Raw genomic sequence first — 26,216 nt, forward strand, 5'->3', positions numbered from 1 at the left:
AAGGGACTTGGGGAGCAAACCTGGGCTCAATGACTGCATTACCTGCAGCTGGAATGGGAAGATTAACCCCAAAATGCAAATGGACCAAACTTATAAAAGCATAAAAACCCAAAATGACCCATGCTCCATTTTGGGTGTAGCCCCTGGGGGACTTCATCTGCCCAAAATCTACCTGAAGGCCCTTCAATAAGTAGAACTGCTTTTTATTTCCCTAATTCTGTCTGGCCTCTGGTTTTAGGCAGCCCCAAAAGTGCATCAAGTGTGCATCTGCATGACTGCCAAAGTATTTCCTGTATAAGCTCATTTCAGTCAATGCTTTCCTTTTCTGATGTCAGGTTATAAGTTTCTGCTGTAAATTTCTAGAAGATTCACAACTGAAATATCAGAGAGAATTTGTAACTTATTGCACAGACACCAAGAGCTCTTCATGCAATATTTTCTCAATAATCAATGAGCTGGCAGCTTACAGTTAAATTGAAAGTGCTTATTTTCCATATGGATTGAACGTAAAGAATCCATTTGTAAATTACCAAAAGCAGACCCAATTCTTTGCTAAGAAAAAGAAGCCAATTTCCCAGAAGCACTTAAAAAAATTAAAAAACAATAATAGCAGCTCATGCTGCTGAGGTGTGTCATATTTCTGGTGCAGGCAGCAAACTCCAAACCTCAGAATTCCCACATATTAGTGTTGCGTTGGTTTAGAATTTTGGACAAAACGAGGCCAGGGATGCAGTGCACTCACTTCTTGAGAACAATCTCGGAGGCTCCTTTGCTGTACATGCGGAAGCTGCCGTCTGGCATTTTAATGACCGTGCTCATGGACTTCCTCACGGAGTTGAAGGTGTAAACTTTGTAGAGCTTCTCCTCGGGGATGAGGCTCCGGACGGGCTCGTAATCCTGCTTCAGATCCAGGACAAACCCCAAGAGGCCACACTCCGTCTTGTTGCCCACCTGACGAGGCAGCCCGCCCTCTTTTTCTGGTGGCTGGAGAGAGACAAAAAATTGGAGATTAATTTATCTCATTTCTCTGACTTCATAATTCAGAAGTTTAATATCTGATCTGGGCAGCCACAAGTCTTCCAGTTTTTAAAAGCAAGGTAAAAATTCCACAGAGCTCCAACAGACCTGAAGCATCTCCTCACAAGAAGAAACATTTCTCTAGACAATATTTGCCACATTTGGTCTCTTGCATTTCTTCCTTCTTAAAGTAGCCATTGGCAGCTTGTGATGGTTGGGCAATCCATTAAAAAGGAAGTAACTTTCCTTAGGCTGAAAACCAAACAATTCTCACTTGTCACAAACAGAGGATTTCCTTTTGTCTCTTGCTTAGAATTCCATTGGTTTGCTGATTTTCACAGCTTTAAAAGTGAGTTAAAGAAAGCTCTATCTTATTTTTCTTTTTTTTTTTTTTTTTTTTTTCCTGCCAGGCATTTTTTCTATAAAGATAAATCTCCATCCAACCATAACAACAAATCTCAGTGAAAAAAATCTATAAAATTATAGTTCTGTAGCTAAATATACCCATTTCTAGAGTTACTTTGGTCTGTTGCTTCAGACAAATAAATTCTATGTATGTTAGAGAAAACAGTAGGCTGAACACTGTGCAACTTCTACCAGTTTTCAGTCCTTCTGAAGGAGAGAAGGAAGGACAAGGAAGACTTTAAATTCCCTTTTAAAGCAGAAATAAACACTTAATTTACAAACTTTCTTGGGAGTGCTGTACACTCCAAACAAAATATTCCTGTGCCAGGGCACCAGACATCAAGTGGCCAATGCGTAAACTATAAACTATTGATAACGTACATTTTCTTATGCTCAGTAGAATTAAAAAGTGTTCCTTAAGCCAGGGCTAAACTCCCCTTATGGGAATAAAAACAGGAAATCATCTCACAGCTTTAATTTGCACTGAAAACAGATTTTGATTTGGCCCAAGCCAAGACTCTGAGTCATCATTTTCAATGTGCATTAAATATTTACCTCACCTCACATTTTGCAGAATTAGGACTGCAGGACTGTATTCAGAATCTGTGTTTAATTTCACTTTAAAACCCAGTTTACTTCAGAAATGGGCTTCCTAATAGATAGAACCTCCTACATTGTCCATCACCGGGATGAGGGCACACAAAGGGAATGATTAAAGCTGCAAATCAGCCATCCTACTGGATTTGGATCCTTACAACAAGTATGGACACCAAAAGGGAAAAGGGGACCTTTTAAATGACCAATAGTAATTAATTATCCCAGAAAACGACCCATTGCAGCTGGTTTAAAAAGTGAAGGTGAGGTAGGTAACAGACTGGTCTAGAACTGAAGTAAACAAATAAACATTAAGTTTTCCAAAAGAATCCTCTCCCTACCAGCAGGAAGGTTGATACCTGGTGCCAAGTAGATGAATGTATTTTTTTTTTCATAGAGAAGCAGCTACAAAGAACAACAGAGAAAAACCCAAAAATCTCTGTCTGAAAGAGATTTATCCTTCCAAAAAGGATTGTAACATCTTTCTTTTTATGTGAACCATCATTTATACTGACTAATATGGGTCACTCTGGTGTTGCTGTGACATTTTAACATCACTCCAGGGTCACTTTAAAACACTGACATTCAGCAAAAATGCCAGTGAGATATATTAATTTTATTACCTGCTATAACAACTTGTCCTGCTGTAACCTCATTATACTGTGATGTAACTTCCCTCTGAATTCTCAAATTCACTTAAGAATCCCTAATTCAAAATGGGAGTGCTCATAGTGAGGTGTATCTGGAATTCAGTGGATATGAAAACCTCAGGAGTCAAAAAATACCTTTTAAAATCCAGTTTTGTTTACTAAAATAAGCTTTGTTTTCCTGGCATTGCAGGCACAGGGTTCCTGAAATCTGCCAAGAACTTCAGGTTTCTCAAAGCAACAGAGGAACCAACATTAGTGCCTGGGTAGTGATGGTTGCCAGGGAAGATCCATTCCTCTGGGCATATTAAATCCAACTCCTCTCATTTTAGATCTAAATCCTCATTTATGCTTCTCTTTGCCACTGAACTCAATGAAAATTGTCATTGAAGTAAATGTGAATGTGGTCAGGCCATTGGAACACTTCTGAAACCCAAAGAAAGACAAAATTTTCCATCAAAGTCAGAAAACTGTAGACAATAAATAATTTATAGATATGATTTCATCATGCCCTGATGCCAATGGAAATCAAGAAAATAAAAACCTGTCCACATTTCTCAACACAAAAAACTAACCATCAGAGTCCTTCCAAAATCCCCTTTATTTCAACAAAAAGTAGATCACACTTCCCTGTTCTTACCACGGCCTAAAAATAGATTTCTTTCAGGGAACATCTTTTGAATGCAAATACATAAGCAAGGAGGGGAAAAAAAATACCCATGAAAAGAAAAGGAACAGACACTTCGGGAAGGTTTCAAAATCGAACAAGTGGCCACCTCCCTGCAGAGCAGCTGCTGTCTCCATATTCTTTGTGCACTACATTAGGGGCAAGCATATGGTGCTGAGAGCTGGCACGGAGCACTTCCTTCCCTGCACTGTTCCAGCTCAAAATCTATATGCCAGGAGCAGCCTCCTTGCAGATTGTTCTTGACAATCTCTTGCAGAAGCTGCTGCCTCTGAAACGTCCTGCTGGGCTGGAGCTAAATTTATTTCTCGCTGAATTCTGCGGTTCATGGCACCTGGAAAACAAGGACAGCCCGATGGGGGTGCTCTGGAAGGATTGGCTGGGAGCAGCTTCAGTGATGGGACTGATGCCTTCGGATTTTAGCTTGTCTATTTTCCATCTATTTGCAATCCTGCAGCTCTTCAGTGTGTAGCTCCAAACCCCACACACGGTGCCAGCTGCAGCTTTCCCAACAATTCCTCTCCAGGCCTGGCACTCAAGGACACCTCACTGCCTCAGCCCCAGGGATGGGAACAAAAGGGACTTGGGGAGCAAACCTGGGCTCAATGACTGCATTACCTGCAGCTGGAATGGGAAGATTAACCCCAATGTGCAAATGGACCAAACTTATAAAAGGATAAAAATGTGTGACTTGTGGTACATTTTGGGTGTCGCCCCTAGGGGACTTCATCTGCCCAAAATGTACCTGAAGAGCCTTCAATAAATATAACTGCTTTTCATTCCGTTAATTCTGTCTGGCCTCTGGTTTTAGGTAGCCCCAAAAAGGCATCATGACCCTTGGAAGAGGTGAGAGGGAAAGGCTTTGAGCTGAGATTTACCACAGGGAGCTCCAGCAAGGACCTTCTGCTCCCCACAGGTCACCTGCAATCTGTTCCATCACCTGCTTGGAAGGGACTGAGCCAGGATCTTCCCCCAGCCATGACCCTTGCAGAGTGGATTCAAACATTTCTCCCAAGCCTTTGGATTTTTTACCCACAGAATTTCAATTGCAAGCAGCTACTCCCATGTAGAAAAACCCCCAGACAGATGTTTAAAAAGCCATGGTTACACCCAGCAGATCAAAATAGGTTTCTAGGTCAAACTACAGCTGCGTTACCAAGGCTTAAAAATACCAATCCAAAGCCAGTATTGACCTGATACTGAGTTTGGATTACAAAGGGAATTTTCAGAATTGTTTCACTGGGAAATAATTGACTAATAAAAGGGTTTAATAAGAAAGATAATGTTCTGGGCATAATTTAAAGAGGTGCTCCAACATGTAGAATTAAATTAGCAAGTAATTTCCATTTTTGTCTTAAGTCTTTACTAAAACTCCTTTTTCTCACTGCCCTTTCTCTGCAAAAAGACCCAAGAAATCCTTCCACATTAAAATGTCAGGATTTTCCATATTATCTGAAGTCTTAATTTGTTGTATGTAACTCTCCTGTGTTCTACAGATTGAACTACTCCTTTAGAATAACAATGACATTAAATATTCTAATTTATTAACATGAAAAACAAGCTTTGCTAGAATACTATATCACTATTGAGTTTTCTATTTCAACCCAGCATCTCAACAGGAAAACAGAGGAAAACAAAAACTTTTTAAAATTAAATTGCAAGAGATTTCCTCTTCATACTCTAATTATTCAAACAAAAGACAAAATGGACCAGGATGCACAGGATTTTTTCTCTGTATAATTGAACATTTTATATGTAAAATTTAAAATAACCAAGAAGGATGAATACTGTTCAAACTATGTGATATTTTTATTTGTGAATTCCTAACACTGCAAAAAGAACTACTAAAGAACTGTGGTCCTATCAGAGATATTCTCTTGCTACATAATTTAATAATATTTTAATGTAAGAAACCTAAAGCAAGTTTAAAACATGCCAATTTATAACCAAATGTTCCAGCTTTTTGCAGATACAGCTTCTTTCAAACGACTTCAATCTAAAACAACAGAGATTTTGCCTGTTTATCTTAGAGGAAAGCTGAAAAATGAAAGGGGTGAGTTTTTTTTAGCCAAGGATTAAGAACTGAAAACTTTTCTCAACTAAATAAAGTTTCCCATTACAAAATGGGAAACAGTTCCAGAAGCTCTATTGGCAAGAGGATGGCAGTGAAATACCAGCCCTCCGCTGGTTTAGAATTTGTGTTTAGAATTTCTCTGGGATTCTGGAGCCAGAGCAATGGTTTAACCCCAGCTGGAAACCAAAAAAGGAGCCTCTTTGCTCACTACCCCTTCCCCCTGAGATGGTACAGGGAGGAAAATCAGAAATATATCAACCCCTGACTGAGATAAGAACAGATTCCCTACAAATACCTGGCAGCAACTGTGCACCCTTAAAATGCTGTGAATTTATTTCCACAAGGTCTCTCTGTAGGACTAAAAATCAGCTTTTCTGTCTGTGTAGACTGGGATCCCTGCAGCCTCGAGGGCAGCCCTGGAACAATATCACTGATGACAATTTGTCCTCACAGAGTTTGAGAGTTTCTGGGAGGTTTCCATGTTAATGGTGAATAAGTTGCTTGTTTTACACAGAGCAGGATGATTTGTGGTACCACACAGCTGCTTCCCAGCTCAGAACCAGCACTGCAAGGTACAGGGCTGCCGAAACTCAGTTAAAATAAAGTCAAAAGTCAGCTTGAATTGAGGTCAGCAGAAGGGATTGGAGAAGAACAGTTATGGACTTGGGGCTGGTTGTGTAACCTCCCTGGCACCGGCAGATCCAGACTGCAGGACTTTCACTCTGAGCTCCCTCACTGCATTTAAAGCCCAACACTTCAAACTTTGAAGCTTTGGTGGCTTTTTACTACTCTTTTGCATAGTGCTGAGTAAGTTCACATCAGTGTTCCCATTCACTTATATTTACCTGTTCATCAGAAAGTAAATTGATCTCCTTTTAAACTTGAAAAGATTAAAAATATTTTAGCACTGAGCTGATACAGATCTCTCCCATCATTTCATTTCAGTTCCCAAGAACTAAAGGTCCACAACCCTTAATGTGAGCAAGCTTCTGAATCCTTGACTTTGACAAGTTTACATCATTTTTTGGGTCCAATGATTGCACATCCATAATTTCAAAGCCCTATGGCTCATACATTTGGAAATTAGCTCAAAACCAGTCAACAAAAAATGCTTGGAAACCCTTTAGCAGATGCTTTACATGCCCTGCTACCTGAGATTGGATATATTTTCCAAATATGATTGGATTTGCTATATGTGGTACATAATGGTGTTACACAGTGCTTGCAGAGAATACAGAAAAATATCTAATGTTTGTAGAAGTGTTAATACAGCTTCTCTAAAATAAAATCATTATAGGCTTAAACAGGAGTTTTGATTGTGAAGAACTTCTGACAGAGAAGAGAAAAACAAAGACAACATTCACCTCTAAGAGTGCCACGAATTTTCAGAGAGAAAGACTCAAACAAAAGGTGATGGGAGAAGGAAAAGTGGTTTTTGCTAATCCCTACTGTATTGCCAGTTCTCTCCCTTTTCCCCTTATACATTTCCTGCATGATTTAGACACTTAAACACCTCTGTAGCAGACAGGAGCTGTTGTAACATCAGAAAGTTTGAACTCAAAATTGGATCAAGAGAAAAAATTGGGTTTTACTGATTGTATCAGTGATCCAGCACATCAGCAGCATTCCGAGGCATCAAACAAGACTGAAGCAAAGGAGAATGCAGAGAGGTATCACATAATTAAATAAATAGCTAAAATTTCACCAGAGTGGCCCTTTATTGATATGTCCCCCATATTTCTAATCTGAAAACACAAGAAAAAAGGGTATAAAAGCTAATTCCTTCTGCTTCCCATCACCCACAAAACCCCAAGACCCACAGCAGTTCCATCTCTTGGGAAAAAATGGCACCAAACAAATCACCTCAAGTTCTCACTATTTCCTTTAGACATCAGCAGCCACCACCAAATGCCTCTCAAAACCAAGGCAATTTATTCCAAACCCTGGCTGGCAGGTAAGGAATTGCCAGCTCATCCCACATCTAGACAACCTAAAATGAAAGCACAATGAAACACCCACAGGGGATGTAAAATCCGAAGACTGGAATCAAAAATGTAAACAAGATTATTTTATAATAACGAAGTTCTACGTTAAGAGGTTGCTCTAATGTGAGAGTTTTAATTTAGTATTTGATGTTTTTTGGGAGAATGTATTAGTACTGAATGGTTATAATTGATTTGTAGTTTAATATATTGTGGTAAAATAGTTGATACTATAGGTACTAATATATATATGTATAATATTATATAGGTATAATTATAATATTAATATTACAGGTATGTTGGATATTGGTGTAGATGTTATAATTTTTAATGTGTTTTGGTTGAGTGATTGGAATTTAGTAGTACTTATGGGTGTTTTTATAGGAATTGAAGGAGATATATTGTGTTTGTAAAGTGAATTTATGATTACTGTTACATTTGTGAAGGGAAGATAGTGATTATTTGATTTTTTGTGGCGTAAAGACTTATTATAGTATGGGGGAGAGATACATTGTTTTAGTGGGAAATAAAAATAGAAGTGAGTTTTTGATGGGATGCATCAGCTGTGAAAGATGTATTGTAGCAGGACCATGTGGGGAAAAATACAGTTGATTGGTATTAGAAATAATAGCAGCATTGTGTGGCAAAAGCTAATTGTCTGGAAAACATTTATGAGGGATTGTAACCAGGAAATAGGTTGGTTCTGATGGAATAGTATTGAGTTTACATCTCTTGTGTCTCACCCTTCATCCAGACTGATAATGGAATAAAATCTTTTAAGACACCTCTCAGTTGCCCCATCTCTGTAAAAGCTGGGAAAACCAACACAAGTTGGCTGTGAGGCTCCCAAATTACCCAATGGTGAATATCCCTCATGGTTATTAAATCTACTTAAATAGCAAGTCTGCCCAAGCTTCCTAAGAAAAGGGTGGCAGGAATTTTTGTCTCACCCCTGTATCAGTAGAAGAACAGGTTCATGTGTGATGGATTTATCCAGGGACAGCTGGCACCATCAGCTCTCCCACAACATTTGGAGGATATTCAAAGGCTTCCTGTCTCAGATTAGCTGGGATGCAGGGTAATTATTCATTTTTGGGAGGATAATTATTGAATAGTTGATCTGAAAACGACCTTAAAATGATCAAAGGCAATGCTGTGGCACCACATCGTTCTGCTGCTGCTCGAGGTGGGGACAAGTTTGGTCAGCTATAAATTGATATAAAAATGGTGCATTTCAGCATCTTGCCTGCAACTCCAGCAAGGCAATCCTCCCCTGAGAGGGGGCCAGCTGGAATTATGCAACGGGTCAGGGTGACATTTCCCAGCAGCAAAGCTGAGGGAGCAGCGCTGATGTGGCTCAGTGAATATGGACTCGTGCTCCTTTCAGCTCACAGAACAGGGACGGGGAAAAAAAAGGATACAGCCCATGAATTCCCCCACTGGAAGAAGGGGAAATCAGGCCTGAAGAAAAGACTGAAAGGCTGGTGCGACAGTCCACATTCCCACTCTCTCTGAATCTCACCCATTTTTACATTCACAATGAGTTCTTTAATAAAAACTCCTCAATTTTAATAGCAAATAATTTAATTGTCCTTTTAATTTGAAGAATGTACCTGCCTTTCATTCACTTAAAAAAAAAAAAAAGGCAAAAAGTACTTCTACAAACATGAAAATTGTTGATTCTTCTCACTGGCTTAAGATGCATATGTCAGGTTTGTACACAACTTCTGAAAAATTAGAGGGTTGCTCAGGGCTGTGTCCAGTGGGATTCTGAATATCTGCAGAGAAGGAAACTCCACAACTTCTATAAACAATCTGTGCCAATGTTTGACCACCCACCCCACTAATTCAAATGAAAATTACTCTTTCAGCTTCACAACCAGATAAAAAGAGGGATAGCTCTAGAAAAAGTAGTTAATAAAGCTAAATTTAACCACATTTATCAATTGAATTAATATAATTTGGACCAGGGCAAGGTTTCCTGATTCCAAACTATAAATAAAACAACTGATAACTTTTAAAAACTAAGAATATCTATTCATAAGGTCCTGCACATGTAATTTAACAATACCTATTCTAAGGAACCAAACACTGACAGAGATGTTACATTTATACATCACAGTTAAGCAGTGACTCCATAACATAAGGATATGAATTATTCCTCTCCATCTCCTAACCCTTTCTGGTTCTCTCATTTGAACTTTTTACTTTTGTAATAAATAGTCTATGTTTCAAGACAAAAATAATTAAATCAGAAGGCTAGAAGTCTTTTAATTTAAAAAACAAAACTAATTATGAAAAATCTCTCCATTCCAAATGACAATAATTTGTGGCTGGATTTAACCAGGGGCACATTAATGCACCACACCACAGTGCAAAGAATGAACTCTGCCTTGTTATGACACTACTGATCAATTCTTAGTTATGATTAGGATCTTCCAGCCTTGCTGTTTCCAGATGAGATTAAACTGATTTTTACTGGCACAGATTTTTCTCCATATTTCCCTCAGAGGAGTCTTGGCATATTTGTCGCACTATAAGATATTATTCCTCTATATTTAGGGACCTTCCTATTATTGATCAAACTCATTCCTACATTCCCTTAAAATGTGCCATTTCATGACAATTTAGCTCTAAATTTGGAATATTCCTATTCCCTTTGCAGACATGGCCACTGAAAACCTGCACTCTTGTCCTTTTGTACAGCCCCAGGGAACTGGCAATGGTTGGATTTATTCTGGCACCATCCCAGCTTTAAGTGCAACAAGAACTGTTGACAAGTAACCTATATAATTCAAAGTAATTAGACACAGCAATTGTTATAAACTAACTTCAATTAACAACTAATTTAATTTAAATATAGTCTGAGTACAAGGATTCTGTTTGAGTTTGCTCTGAAGAAAGCCTCAGCATGTTTCTCATTACCAATATCAGCAGAACCCAGACCACAGGGACAGAGGGACAACTTCTAAACCAAACTGGCAAAAATTAGAAGCAGATTAAAAGATTTCATACATTTCTAATGAATTCTTCAATACATTCTACAAACACTCCCCAGATTGTCATGAGCAGCAACCAAGCAGGCACTTTTCATTTCAAAAGAGAAATTCCACTGAATGGTAGGGCTGTAATTAATGGCACCCAAGAGCTGCTACCTTGGGTTAGATGTGTTACACTCAGGTTTTAGTGCCTGCTGGTCCCAGACTGGCTCTGTGAGAGCTGCAGACAGAGCAAACAGGGCAGAAACCCTGGGCTGGAGCCCATCGTGTAGGAAAACTCCAGTTCCAAGGCAATGTCCCTAGTTCAAAAAGCCTTTTTCCAAATTATACCCAACATTGGGATTTACAGGGAGTTGGCCAACATTAAAAGCCTTAGGGCTGAAACCTCACCTTTTAGGTTTAAGGAAACAGAGTTACATTTTCTTCAGTCTAAGCAGCATCTGTACACTTGGAAAATGTCCTTGGAGCCACTCCACTGCACACTTAAATAATTTAGCAACAGATTTTCCCCTCTCAGTCCTTTCTCCCACCAAGCCAATAGTAATATTCAGTGATTCTGACCATGTGATTTTCAAAACTCTTCACCTTTTATTAACTTTACTCTTTTAATAAAAATTAATCACATTTCTTAAAAACACCTCCACTGGTAGCCTGAGTTGCATCTCATGCCTGTTTTTGCCTGGTCATCGTGCATGAATTTCAATCACGAAGTGTGAAACCCATCACCTATTCCATGGTATCTACATATACCCACTCATTTCTATTTGCTTCTCTTCTATGCTTCTTTTAGCTAATTAGAAGTGGAAAAAACAATCAACCAACAAAAATCCAATAAAACCCAGTCCTACCATCTGGAAAACATGAACTGTGATGATAATCATAGTATAGAATAATTTAATCACACATTAAATAACAGAAAATGACTAACTTTTACAGATGTGCATAAAAAATCTTCATTTCCATAAAACAAAGAGAATTTACAGGTGGCTGATCAGTCCATCCCGTTTTCACATGCAGAAAACTTATTAATACTCTGGGGATTGTCTGTTTTTCTATTAAATAGAACCAGATGGGGAAATAAATTTCTAGAAAGACCAAAGCAAAGATTAATCTTAATACTTGCTGCCTTTCTGGTGGCACCACAGCTACAAACAATTTGTACAGTTGAAGGCGCTAAATTTAGTGAGTGCAAAGCAAATCTAGCCACATGAAAAAGGAAGTTTTTTCACTTGATTGAAGCTCCTGATTATAGCCCATCATAATTACAGATCTTTTCTGTTAATAGTAATCATTTCCAGAGTAAGGAGAAGGGTTCTTCAAGCACCTATCTCCAAAGAAGTCTAAAACCACCACGAGCAGAAATTTCACTGCTGATCCAAAATGTGCTCCTCTTTACCAGCACACCACATCAGCTGCAACTATTTTTAGATTGGTTTTGGTCTGTTCCATTTGGGGCTTGGGAGGCAAATGGATGAGCTCAAGTGGATATAATCTGTCAGAGCCATGCTTAGCTAATATATTTTCTCAGAGGGATTTTTTTGCATGATTGGTGGGATGATGTTTGGGATGCATTCTAAATTCAGTCCTCTGGCCAGGCCCTCTCCTTGTCAGGACACCAGGAATGATGCCTTGGCTGGGCAGAGCAGCAGACGGAGGCTGCAGCCAATTTGTGCCTGATTATTCATTCAGCAGGAAACGGGACAGCAGTGCTGGAGAGCTGGAACATCCTGTCCTTCTTTAGAGAAAAATCCTCCCAGAAAAATCTTGTTTCTCACCTCTTCCAAATGCACAGCCCCTATCACACCAGTACTGAGCACTGCCAGCCTTTGGAGTGAGGGGAAATGGAGGGGGATGGAATAAATGGAAATGACAGAAAAATAACAGTAGCATAAAAAAATCTGCAGTGGAGATGTTTAACATGCTCAAAGCTTTCCTGTGGTGCTATGGCCAATGAGCCACATCTTCTGCCCGACTTTCATCCAGCATTTCCCAAGGATAAGGTGTCCCAATGTCCCCACAAGGACTCACCAGGAGCCAGGCACACTCTACTGCTCTGTGTGTTTGCACCTGCACAGGTGAGGCAGGCTCATATATTTATTCCATTTCTTCCATTTATTAAGGCAGGCTCACAGATTTATTCCATTTACCCCATTCCCTTTCTTCCATTTATTAAGGCAGGCCCACAGATTTATTCCATTTACCCCATTCCATTTATCTAAGGCAGGCTCACAGTGCTTATTTCCTTTCTCTTAAATTTTTATAATTTCTAGAAGGTGTCTAGAAATTTTTCCATGCAAGGTGTCTGCATAGCAGCTCTGTCATTTTTTTTCAGTGATGCTAAGGGACTGGATGGCTTTGACTAAGTTAAAATAATCCTTATAAAATTTGAAAATTTCCTGTTTCCTCTGCAAGGCTCCAGCTGGGAAAAGGATTTTGTGGGACACATCTCCTGCCCGTCCCTGAGAACCTGGATCCATCACAGCCACCTGTCTTTGGGAAGTCAGAGGCCCTCATGGATCCCTGGTAACAATTCTCTGGGTTTCCACCCATCCTGGAGGTTTTGCTGTCCCAGAACCCCCTCTAAAAGCAGAAAAGCCCAGGATTTTTGGACACCTTCCCACACCCACAAACAACCCAGAAATAAAACTGATTTTGCTCCAAAGGAGCCAAGAGCTTCACACAGAAGAAGAGAAAACTGGAAACTTGATAGAAAAATGGGTTCTACCTGCAGGAGAAAGCAGGAACTGGAAATTGAAGCCTAGATTTTACTTATCATACATTTAATACCAATTTTCTAAGTTATCTGTGACTCAAAAAGAATATAAGATTTTGCTTACATGAAAAGAAAATTAACAGATCTTGTGAAGTGCAAGGTCAGTCACGAAGAATAGCAATGAAAGTCAATTTAAAGACTTGTTCAAGTCTGCAAATAACTCCTATAACACCTGCCATGTATTGGTCTGAAATCAACACATTTCCTGTGAGACTTTATTCCCAATCCATTGTACTTCAGATCTTGTACAATTTGCAGTCTCTTGGTGATTGTTGACTGTTTTTTTCCCCCCAGTGGTATAAACCACTTAGGATCTCTGAGAGTAAAAAAAAAAAAAAAAATAAAAATACTAAAACTGCATTGGATATAATATATATATTTACACAATATAAATCTGAAAGAAAAGTAATTTCCTATTTCATTATGAGGTGATTCACCCACCACATTGATTTCTAATCAGCCTGTTTGTGTACCTTATAACAGCACCACCATTTTCTGTGAAATTGGTATTAAATCATCACATTGGAAGGTATTTTCCTCCTGTTCCTACGACTGAGAGCACAAAGAAAACTCTGATTAAAACAAAATGTGCCTGAAGTAATTGGTTTACACCAACTCATGTGAAAACAACAGTTCCCATCAGGAAAACATGCTCCCTGAGAATATTCCCTGAAAAGTGCTAACACCACACCCCCAGCAGCACATCAATCAGCTCCAAGGTGTGATGGCTTCACCTCCGCAGGGTGGCAGAGGCAGCAAAAGGAGCCCAACACACTCCAATCATTCATTGTGCCAACATGTCTAAAAAAATAATTTTAAAAAAGAGTCCTAAAATGCTCAGACAAGAAGCAATATTTATAAACCCTGATGAAAACACTGTGGAGCACCTTGCAGGAAAAACTGATTTTTAAAGTCTGATTTTTAAAGTTCCCTTCTCCTTTCCCTTCACTTTTTTCCTTTTTTCTTTCTTTTTTCCTTTTCCATTTCCTCTTCCCTTCCTTTTTCCTCCCCTTTTCCCATACCTGTTTTCCCTTTTCCCCCCCAATTTACCCTCCCTAAACCTCTGGTTTTGGGGCTCTCACTCCTTTTCCCATCATCTCGTCTGCTCCCCCAGCTCTGGCCACTTGCCCACCTGCACCTTTGGGAAGAGCTGGAGTTATCCCCACAAGTGAATTTTCTCATGCCAGGACAAGATTTGTGCAGAATGAGAAAATGAATAGAAGATAAATTACATAAAGGAAAATTCTATGCAAGGGAATAAGAAAATCATTTGTTGCATCATAGCAAATTCAAAATCTAATTTACTCATTTTCATACCAGCAAGAAGGAATAAAAACTCAAAAAATATAAAATTATATTATAATAACAAAGAGCTTCCAAGTGATTTTAGACTGACTAAAAGCTTGCAGTGAATATTGTTTGCAAGTGGAATTAATGGAATCTGCAATTACCAAACTGAAGGCAAAGAAGGCCAGGATGAAGGAGGTGTTTATTACCATGGGCTCTGTCACTTGAAGAAATTTGACAAAACAAGGATGCAATGAAAATGAAGAAACAGAATGTAAACTTTTAGCTGGGATGGGAATAACTTATCAAGCAGGATTCTTTATTTATCCATCTCCTTTTCCTCTGGCCATTTGGTGCTGGGGCAGCACAGCCATCCCTTTCCTGGACAGGAAATTCAGAATAAGGGAGGGAGCTGCTGGTGCCCAGTACTCCCACAATTCCTGATCTCTGGGTGGGGGGAGAGAGCTCTGTCCCAGCACATTTATCCCCCATTCTCCCCTCCAACATCTGTGTCCCTCTGCAGGGAATCCCCCTTTTCCTCTGGCAAGCAGGGCACCAAATCCCACAGCCTTGGGGACATGGCAGAGGGAGAGGATGGCCCCGTTCCCATCCCTGCTCCCAAATCCCCTCTTCTCTAAAATCCCCCATCCCTGCTCCCAAATGCCCTCTTCTACTCCTAAATCCCCTCTTCTTCTCCTAAGTCCCCTCTTCTTCTCCCAAATCCCTTCTTCTGCTCCCAAATCCCCCATGCTGCTCCCAACTCCCTTCTTCTGCTCCCAAATCCCCCTTTTCTGCTCCCAAATTCCCCTCTTCTGCTCCCAAATCCATTCTTCTGCTCCAAAATCCATTCTTCTGCTCCCAAATCCCTTCTTCTCTCCCAAATCCCCCTCTTCTGCTCCAAAATCCCCCCTTCCTTGGCAGCTGATTCCATTCCACCCCTCACAACTCACACAAAAAAAAAGAGATTTCATTAAGACCCATTTTTTTTTGGCAAGACAAACCCCTGCTGCCACTGGCAGGAAGAGCAGGGTGGGATAAGGGCCTGTCCCAGGCTTTACACACACAGTTATTTCAATTATGAAGTCAGCTGCTAATTTGGGAGAAAAGCTGGTTTTGTACCTCTCATTCTGCACAACTCCAATGGCAAGTGATGTGTGAAGATCATTACTCTCTGCTAATTACCACCCCTAGAAGCACAGACAATTAACTACATCATCTATTATCCCTAATAATTATTATTTACACAGTAAATAAGATGGACACTGTAGGTTGGGTTTTTTTTCCTGCCTAATTTATCCTGAGAAAATGCTTACCAAGGGCTTTATAAAAAGTTTTAAATATGCTGGGGGGGATTTTTTGGGTGATGATTGTCTTGTTTATATTTAGAAAGGTTCTCTGGCCTGCATTGTCTGTTCCCATCCATAATTTATAGCTGCTTACACAGTTGTGTAACACTGGGAACAAAATACAAAAAAATCAGATTAAGCAATAAATTTACCTAAAATAGGAATTTTTTCACCTAGGAAATAAAACCTCTTACAAAATATACAGTTTAATCAATTTTTAACCAAATCAACAAAACTTTTCATTTTAAATGGTTCAAATGCACCATTTAGCTGGAGACACAAGCAATACTATAACCCTGTCACCTGAGCTCTTCAAAAAGAAGATTTTCACAAATTTCCAGTAACAAACTAATGTGCTGAAAGCAGGCAATAAATGACTTGCAGCACTATCCAGAAGTTCTTTGATTCCTGGGATGCCTTTCCTGATCTGAAGTCACCCTGGAAATCACACAGGGTATCAGAGGCAGGAAAAGAAGCCCAACATATTCAAATCATTCACTGTCCCAACATATTTTGTTAAAAAAAAAAAAAAAAAAAAAGAAAGAAAGATAAAAAAAAAAGCTCAGCCAACAAGAAGCAATATTTATAAATCCAGATGAAAACACTGTGGAGCATCTTGCAGGAAACAGTGATTCAGTGATTTTTAAAGCCTTCACTTCTGGGAAGAGCTGGAGTTATCCCCATAAGTGAATCTGATTTTTTGCTAAGCAGATTTTCCTCAGTGATTCTCTTGGTATCCCATATTTAATAATTTCTTGTAGCCCTAAGGCTATAGGATCCAAACTGGAAAACCTGGAGCAGTTCCATGAGTTGCCCCAAATTCCCTTGGTGTTTTTCAGACAGGGAACAAAATGAAGATCCTTTAATTTCTCCACCAGTTCCTCCCAGGACATTTTTCGGAGCCATTTTCTCGATGGATTTAATTACACAAGGAGAGGATTTTAGGACTGCAAATGTATTCCACAGGTGCAGGAAGGTGATTCCAGCATGTTGCTCCTCCCTCATCCAAAATCTGTGGCACCAACGAGCTGGTCCAGTGCCATTACAAGGGCTAAGATGAAAAAAAATATTATCTCTTACTGTTTACTGATTTCCTGTATTGTTATATGAGGATAAAACATTGGACAGACCTATCCTTCCATAAAATCCCTGTCAAATAGCACTTCTCTTCCTCACCAGCTTTAAAACACAAATTATGAAATCGTGACAGGGTGTCTGAAGGGAGAATTTACATTTGAGCATTGCCTGAGGAATGAAAGCAGAGATAAACAAACATTCTGAAGGATGGTCACTGCTGAATTGTCACCGAAATTCCCTCAAGCCCTTCTGTGCCAACACCAGCACTGCAAAGCTCCCTGTGGACAGAGCTTGGATTTGTGGAGCACACATGGTGCAGAAAACAGGGAAAAGCACACTGTAAATAGAGGAGCACAATGTGAAGAATTCCTGCAAACTCTTCTGCTGCCAATTCAGAATTTCCCTTTCCTTTCCTTTCCTTTCCTTTCCTTTCCTTTCCTTTCCTTTCCTTTCCTTTCCTTTCCTTTCCTTTCCTTTCCTTTCCTTTCCTTTCCTTTCCTTTCCTTTCCTTTCCTTTCCTTTCCTTTCCTTTCCTTTCCTTTCCTTTCCTTTCCTTTTTTCCTTTCCTTTCCTCCCCTCCCCCATTCCCTTCACTTTTTTCTTCTTTTTCCTTTCATTTTCCATTCCTTTTCTCTTCCCTTCCCTTCCTTTTTTCTCCCCTTTTCCCATGCCATTTTTCCCTTTTCCCCCTCAATTTACCCTCCCTACACCTCTGGTTTTGGGGCTCTCACTCCTTTTCCCAGCATCTCGTCTGCTCCCCCAGCTCTGGCCCAGGCAGCTCAGCCTGGGCTGGCCACTTGCCCACCTGATAAAAAACTGACTGATCTTTTCCAAACACTTCCAACCAACAGCTGCAGCTGCCACTTGTGCCTTGATGTCAGTGGCAGAAGGAAAAATCAGAATTTAGGCCATGCCAGTGCCTCTGCTATAATTTAAATTGTCATAAATGAAAGCTTTGCTCAACCTATCCTTACTAATTTTTTTTTTTTTAACCACTTTTGTGTCCATTTCTGTCCTCATATTTTGTGTCTGGAGGGGCTTTTTTAAGTATTTATCTGATTCATTTTTAGCAGCAATTGGGGACCTGATGAAATTAGTTGGATGAAAAAAGAGATGGCTTGAACCTTCATGTGCAGCAAAAATAAATGGGAAAATCATCTGTAACATAAGAAACAAAGGGCTTGAGAATAGGTTTTAAGCAAACCCTACCTGAGAGCAAAAATATCTTTGCAATTTCATATGCCAAAATAACTCCAAAAGGCTGTTTGGAGGTCAAAGGCTGTTTTCTTATGGTTCTCCTTGGAATATAAAAGGGAATTCTAGTGACATATAATAGCAGTTTCATTTAGCAGGCAGCCCTTGGCAGACAGCTCTGCTGCTGTAGCCTCAGGCCACAGAAATTCCCTGATTTTCTGTTGATAGGTGTGGCCTAATCTGATCTGTTGGGGCTTCAGCTTTTTTAGAAATGAAATTTACAAAAAACCTTTCCTAAACACTCAGGGTCTCCATCTCCTTTTCCATTTCCAAAGCAAAACTTCAAATAAATACAGGGACACATTAAAATACATGCATGCATACATACATACATACATACATACATATAAATACAGAGGCACATTAAAATACATATATATACATTTATAGATATGTATCTTTATATATAAAGAAAGGTAGCTAGATAAAGGAAAGGTCTATTCTCTGGAAGATGAGATTAGGGACTCACAAGCAACCACTGCTTAAAAAGTGACATTTCAATTCTCCTTCTCATCACTAATAAATTTACACATTACTGTGGAGAAATGTATGGAAAAATTCATAAACATACCTGCTACAGCTCAAGTTTTGAAATTATTTGGTAGGAAACTTCCAAATATCCATATTCCCACAAAAAGTTTAAAGTTTTTTTTTTAAGAAGACCCTACTATATTGAAATTGTTGGAATTATGAATGGTAAAAGGAAATGCCAGGAATTTTCTGTTGGCTAAATAATATATATATATATATATATATATATGTAATAATATATATATATATATGTAATAATAATATATATATAATATATATATGTAATTACTGAGAGAATTTTTTTATCTGATTAAACAAATTTTTAAAAGTCAAGATTAATTAAAGCATTTGATGAGTAAAATTCAGTCTTTGAATAAAAAAAATAAATAAATCTCAAAGAAAGAAGCATATTTTGCACTCTGCACACCTTCTCAAAGGCTGCTCCTGACAGGAACATTGTGACTCCCAACAATCAGAGAGCTGTTCTTGCTTGGGATGCAAATATACTCTCCCAAAAAAACCCAACTTTCACCTGGTTACCATATCCATGTTCCCAATACCAGCAATAGATTTGCACCAATCCTTGCAAAGCAGCAAGATTGTGCTAAATTCTTATTTTCCCTCCTTACACCATTTCAATTTTGTAGAATGCCATTTCAGCTGCAATAAAATTGTCTGTACTCTCTGTGTTTTATTTTATTTTCCCCTTTAGGTTACATCCAACAATGGCTTTTTTCTCCCAAAAGCTTTCCCAGCTCACATTCGTAACTTGATGAATATTTACTAACATATAGGCCAACATATTTTTATTTTCTTTCCTCTAGGAAAATGGAGTGAATGTGGAAGGGAGTGAATGTTTTGCACTTTTCTGTGGCATCTCTTCCTTTGGTTCAAGGTTTGCCACTACATCCTCTGTGCAAATGCACCAAATCACAGCCAGAACAGCACTAAAAACTCCTCCTGGAATTCCAGATATTCACCCAGCACGAGCAAAAGGAGCATTTTATCCCTCAGCACCCACCAAGAAGCAAATGAAAAGTCAGTGTTAGATCCTCACAGTAACAGCTCCAGCTGGGACTTTTCCACTGGTGCTGAAAATCCCTCAGCTAAACCCTAATTGTTGTGTTTTCTCAATCAGGCACATCACACCCAGCCAGAAAATTAAAAGAAAAAATTCCTTTCTAATTAAAACTGGAGATATGAAAGCCAGAGCTGCACAAAAAATTGAAATCAGTGGTTTTGGTGTCTATTTAATCACTGCTCCTTGGCATCCAAGATCAATGTGCTCCTGCTCCAAGTGCAATAAAGGATTCCCAAAATGCAGAATTTGCTCTCAGAGTCTTTGCAGTCCCCATCACAGCTCACAGGCAGAAAAGCACAAAGCCTGATTTTATTTCCATGTGGGAACAGGAATATTGAACACAAAGGTTTGCTGGAGAACAGCTTCACACAAACAGCAGAAAAGTTGCTCTGAAGCTAAAGAAATGTAAAATCAGCTCACCCAGCAACTTAATCTTGGAAAGCAGTAAAAAGAGCTATATTTAATGATGCTATTGTTCAGTTGGAATAATTTATGTTTAATTTCTCAGGGAAATTCAAATCTTTTATGCCAAGCACTGATATTATTCCCTTTTTATATTTTTATCAATGGTTCAGTTGCCCCTTAATCAAAAGACAATGCAAAAGGGAATATTTCTCATTCAGCAGAGCATCTTGACTAATTTTATGGTCCCATATGTGATCCCTCTGAACAGAAGTTCACACAAAGAGCAATTTACAGCACACACATAGCTGGAGAGCTAAAAATAGAATATGCAAAACTCAGTCTTGGCGACAGAACCCTTCCAATGCCCTTTGGGTTTCAGCTGATATTCACAATTTGATTAAACATGCTCCAAGAATGAGTGCACGAGCGTGCATTCTGTGTTAGCAGGAAGGAAAATAATTCTGTCTGTTTATCCTGGAAACATCTCCCTCAGGTGTTTTTTACTGCATTTATTTAGGATGCAAAATGGGCTATGGAACAATATCTTGTATCTTAAAGGTCAGCTGCAGCTTGTTATAAACTGTGAATAAAATGAAATCCCCTGAGTCTGGAGCTGTGGTTCTCATGGAGTCCATATTGCAAAGCTTTAGCTCATAAGATCTAAAAGATCTCCATAAATTTTAAACAGATAAGTTCAAGCAATCACTGATCTGCATCCTGAGGATTTCACCCCTTTATCAGTTTAGAATCAGTCTCTGTGCAAAGTTAAAAAAGCACTGAAATGCTGAAATATTGACTCTCTGATAAGCACACGGAACTAATTCCAACAAGGAGCAATGAAGCCAAGACAGAGAAAAAGAAATTTATATTGGAACCATTTTAGAACTAGTATTCACCAGAAATGTTTCAGTGAACCACAGAAAAAGACAGATTATAAACTTAATATTGCAGATGTGGAAGGTGTGATGGTTTCCCATTTACTCTGGGACTCAGAGGGGTGAACTGGTGTGGAAGCTGAGCAGAAACACTTTGGTACTGGCTTTGATCTCAGAATGAGCAGCAAAATATAAAACTCTGTATAAGCCTCTGCCAGTCACACCTGACCGAAAAACCAACCCCCCTGCCTGCCCTGCTGCTCCCTGGGAAGGAGGAAAATTCTGCTGGCACTGGGAACATTCTCCCAAAGCCTTCCCAAAGTCAAAGCCTACCCCTTGTTCTGATCCTGGCTGTCCAGGGTGTTTTATTCTCTTTCTCCAGGAGGAAGCACCTGAGCTGACTTAGGCTGTGACCAAATTTAAATAACCAAGGTGTATTTTCCTTCCCCAGGAATCAAATACTACATTGATTTGTCAGAGCAGGAATTACTCAGCAACAGCAAACTGTTCTTGCTGGTTTAGAAGTGCACAAATGAAATGTAAGGAGCTGCTGCCATAAAATATCCACTCTGAGTTATCACACAGGATTTGTTTTCTCTGATTGCATTTTAAAAGATCACTTTTAAAACAAACATCAAGTACATGCCTGACTTTATTCTGCAGCTCAGCACAGTCCTATAAAAAGGAAAATACATATATTCATAAACTAGAAAGAAAAAATCTATTTGTTCAGCAACATTTGTTCAAACATTCAGCTTGACCTTTCAAAGAACAAATCTATTGGAATTACAAAAATTTGCAGTCTCTTAATTAGCTCTGTACAAAAGAATCCAATGCCACAAGCAAACAGGATATTTCCATTCTGGCCTCCTATACAGAGTAAATAAAATACTTCAGGATGCAACTCATCTGAAACCAGAATGAATAAAGGTCATTAACCTCACTGATTTAACCAATCCAATTTGTGCTCTTTGAGCATTAATTGAAATTTCTTAGACACACAAAAATAATTTTGCACATATGAAGACTCAGTGAAAACCAGATGTGTTACCAACACATTTGTGTTCCCCAATTTATCTGCACCAAAACTAACTAGATTGGCCACCCCAATCTAATGACAGAAGGAGTTTTTTAAACGGTCTTGCAGTCTTAAATAAATCCCTGTCCTTAAAAAAAACAATAAAATATACAGTTTTTAGAGCACCTGTTCTCATTTTGAAGACCTCAACAGTACTTAATGCTTCATAGTCAACAACAAGACGTTAAAGAATTAACACTTCTCAAAAAAAAAATTACACCTCCTTCTGCTGATGCCTCAGGTTTTAGCTTTTATATTTTCAGATTCTGTGCTGCTTTAGTGTGTGGGTATAGGATTCCCATTATGGGATGGTGAGCTCTGCACAGAGCAGGGAGACAAAACAATTCCTGCTCCAGCTGGGCACCAAGGACAAATGATCCAAACCTCAGCCCAGGAGCACAAACAGCGTGGGCTGGAGAGAGAAAAACAAGCAGGATGGGACTGCCTGGGCTGGAGCTGGAATGGGACAATGAACTCCAAGTGCCAATGGAGCAGAACTGATCCCAGGGAGAGCCCCCGGGAGCGCTCGTGCATTTTGGGACCATTTTGGTTCATCTTGGGTGCAGCCCTGGCTGGGCTCTGGTGCTGCCCAAGGTGGATCCATGGAGGAGATCCTTTAATAAATCCCTGCTTTATTCTTTAGCTCCGTCTAGTCTCTGTTCTAGCTCAGCCTTCACAAGGCATCACTGCTAAGCCTCACTTAATTACCCCCCAAAAAAAGGCACCGACTCACCAGAATTTTTGTAGTGTAAGCACTGTTGATAGCAATTGCATTGACCAGCAGCTCCATGGTTTTGGCAGGGATGGAGTCGGGGTCGGGGATCTCCTTGTAGTGGACATCACCCACGTAGGCCTGCACCACGGTCATGCGGTTGGTGGTCAGCGTGCCCGTCTTGTCCGAGCAGATGGCCGTGGCGTTGCCCATGGTCTCGCAGGCGTCCAGGTGCCGCACCAGGTTGTTGTCCCTCATCATTTTCTGAGGGGAAAACCCACCAAAAACCAAGTAAGAAACCCTTGGATGTCGGCTTTGACAGGTTTTTAGTCATAAAAAGGAAAGCAGCCCATGGTTAGTCCTGCTGGTGAGAATGTTCCCTAAAGCAGAGCTTTGGTGGGGACCAATAACTCCAAATCCCAGTTACAGACAACCAAGCCATGCCTATTCCTGTCTCTATTTTGCCTTTGATAAACTTTTAAAAGAATTGCATCATTTTCCTGCAGTAGGTTTGCATTTTAAGGAATAGCTGGAGCAGGTTGTTATCCATCATCATTTTCTGAGGGGAAAACCCACCAAGAAACCCTTCAATGATGGTTTTTCAGGATTTTAGTCATAAAAAGGAAAGCAGCCCACAGTTAGTCCTGTTGGTGAGAACGTTCCCTAAAGCAGAGCTTTGGTGGGGGCCAATAACCCCAAATCGCAGTTACAGGCAGCCAAGCTGTGCCTGTCCCTGCCTATTCCTATCTCTAGTTTGCCTTTGATAAACTAAAAGAGTTGCATCATTTTCCTGCAGTAGGTTTGCATTTTAAGAAATATCTGGAACAGGTTATTACCTCTCATTTTCTGAGGGGAAAACCCACCAAAAACCAAGTAAGAAACCCTTGGATGTCGGCTTTGACAGGTTTTTAGTCATAAAAAGGAAAGAAGCCCATGGTTAGTCCTGCTGGTGAGAACGTTCCCTAAAGTAGAACTTCGGTGGGGACCAATAACCCCAAATCCCAGTTACAGAAAACCAAGCTGTGCCTGTCCCTACCTATCGCTATCCCATTTTGCCTTTGATAAACTTTTAAAAGAATTGTATCATTTTCTGCAGTAGGTTTGCATTTTAAAGACTAGCTGGAACAGGTTTTACCCCTCATCATTTTCTGAGGGGAAAACCCACCAAAAACCAAGTAAGAAACCTTTCGATGCTGTTTTTTCAGGATTTTAGTCATAAAAAGGAAACAAGCCCACGGTTAGTCCTGCTAGTGAGAACGTTCCCTAAAGCAGAGCTTTGGTGGGGGCCAATAACCCCAAATCCCAGTTACAGACAGCCAAGCTGTGCCTGTTCCTGGGGTAATTTGCCTTTGATAAACTAAAATAACTGCATCATTTTGCTGCAGTAGGTTAGCATTTTAAGAAATAGCTGGAACAGCAAAGATGAGCCAAAAGAACCAGAGATAACAGCGTTTTTTAAAAATTATGGTTATAGCAAACATTTGGGTTTTTTTCTTAACACTGCTTGGAATGCCAGGACATTATCTGGCAGCACACAGATGGACCACACATTTTGGGGGAAAAGCAAAAGAGAAAGGGTGTCAGAGGAAGGACATCAGGAGAATGAGAAAATATTTTCAAAGCAGCTACACTCTTCCTTAGCAAAACCCCATCTTTGAGACCTCCTCCTTGTGATATTTGAGTACACAGAAGCCAAGAGATCCCTTCCTAAACTTCCTAAGATAATTTGTTTACATGCTAAATGGAAATTAACTTTACACCATCTTAATTTAAGATTTCAGAATGTTTAAATCATCTGATTAAATTGTTCAAGTAATCCTGAAGTCCAGGATGCTAATCCTCTTTAATTTCCTAATAGAACCATTTACATTGACTTCAAAGAACAGAAACTGCATTTAGGAAAAGTACATGAAAGCTTCAGTGAAACTCTTAATTTCTTTTAGTAACTCCAATTTCCCTGAGAAGTGTTCCTGAAGACTTCAAATCCTTGTCAAAACTTTGTACAACTGCACAAGAAAATTTGAATACAAAATTATTCTATATCAAAAGACTGGACTATTTTCAGAGTACATTCTGCTCAATAAATTTCTGGTTCCTTGCAAATTAAGTAGGTATTTCTATTGTTTTATATTCCTGCGCTGTGCAGTTTTAAGGAGATGTGTTGGAAGATACATGTGCATTTTTGTTAGAAATACTTTCAGTATAAGTTTTCTTTAAAGCAATGTCATGAATATTTTGAGCACAACATTTTTAGACCACCTTTCATCCCATCTGATAAAACCTGAAGACCAATTCAGTAGTGAACTCAAGCAAACAGCACTTTTCTCCCTGGATTATTTTGAATGTCTCTTACCTTTACAGAATAAGCCAGAGAAATAGTGACAGCAAGTGGGAGTCCCTCAGGAACAGCAACCACGAGCACAGTAACACCAATAATGAAGAATTTAACAAAATACTGAACGTAGACAGGAGTGCACTCAGGCAACCACTGCTTCTTGTTGACCACAAAGGTGTCAATGGCAAAATACAGTACCAAGATGATGACAGTGATGGCAGACATCACCAGACCTGGGAGGAGAAATCACCAGTTACCATAAACCCAAACACCACTAAGAACACGAGCAATTAGAAATTGGGATTTGATAGGAAATTCTTTCTTTCTTTCTTTGTGATATTTTTCACCAGTACCAATAACAAGGATAAACTGTACAATGAAGAAAAAAACATTGACATAATATATTTACGGCAAGCACACATTCCAGTGCACCAGGAATTCTAGGGAATTCATTTTTAAGCACTTACTGCTGCCTTTAAAACTTCCCAGGCAGCACAGGAGTTCTGCTGTCACTTGAGCTAAGCTTATTCAATTTAGCACATTACTTTGCCTGGTACAACATTTGTCTGGCCTTTTAACCCCCACCTTTTACAAATTACTTGTCTATCCATATTTAAACACCTTTCTTCTAAGTATATCTTTAGAGGCTTGAGCCAAGGAGCCTCCCATAGTTTATGTGGCTGTATAAAATGCTGTAGAAAAGCCTTACAGATGAGTCTGGGGGAATATAAAGAGGCAACAATGCAGAATTATCCACAGGACAGTTTTACACTGGGTTTCTTTAAAAAACTGACTAATGCAGGCTTTCCCAAGATGTGCCTTTTTAAGGGAACATCTGCAGAGTGAGTATTTTCATGTGCAGAGGTTCTAAAGAGACAGAGCCACCAATAAATATTTCACAGAATTGACAAAACATCCCAAGCATTCCATGCCCTCTCCCAGTGGCACAGGCTGCTGGGATGACACTCCTGCTCCACAGCTTTATCCCTGGGTTTGAGCACAAAAATAAAATTTCCATTATAGCCTCAGCCTTGCCTTGCTCTGACCAGCCCTTGGTTT

The 26,216-nt window shown here is 39.5% G+C and overlaps 1 protein-coding gene across 18 annotated transcripts in view; it reads right to left on the minus strand.

Annotated features, from left to right (window-relative positions):
* ATP2B2 (ATPase plasma membrane Ca2+ transporting 2) overlaps positions 1–26,216 on the minus strand; it is a 396,907-nt gene that overhangs the window by 52,285 nt on the left and 318,406 nt on the right. For all 18 annotated transcript variants that reach the window (XM_021530473.3, XM_031505904.2, XM_077786067.1 and 15 more), the window contains 3 exons: positions 25,176–25,390; positions 22,844–23,086; positions 743–984 (listed from right to left, as the gene is read on the minus strand). In XM_021530473.3, coding sequence (XP_021386148.1) covers positions 743–984; positions 22,844–23,086; positions 25,176–25,390 — 700 coding nt within the window. The remainder of the gene's footprint in view (positions 1–742; positions 985–22,843; positions 23,087–25,175; positions 25,391–26,216) is intronic.

Source organism: Lonchura striata, chromosome 12 (genome assembly GCF_046129695.1).
Source record: "Lonchura striata isolate bLonStr1 chromosome 12, bLonStr1.mat, whole genome shotgun sequence".
In the NCBI taxonomy this organism is placed as follows: Eukaryota; Metazoa; Chordata; class Aves; order Passeriformes; family Estrildidae; genus Lonchura; species Lonchura striata.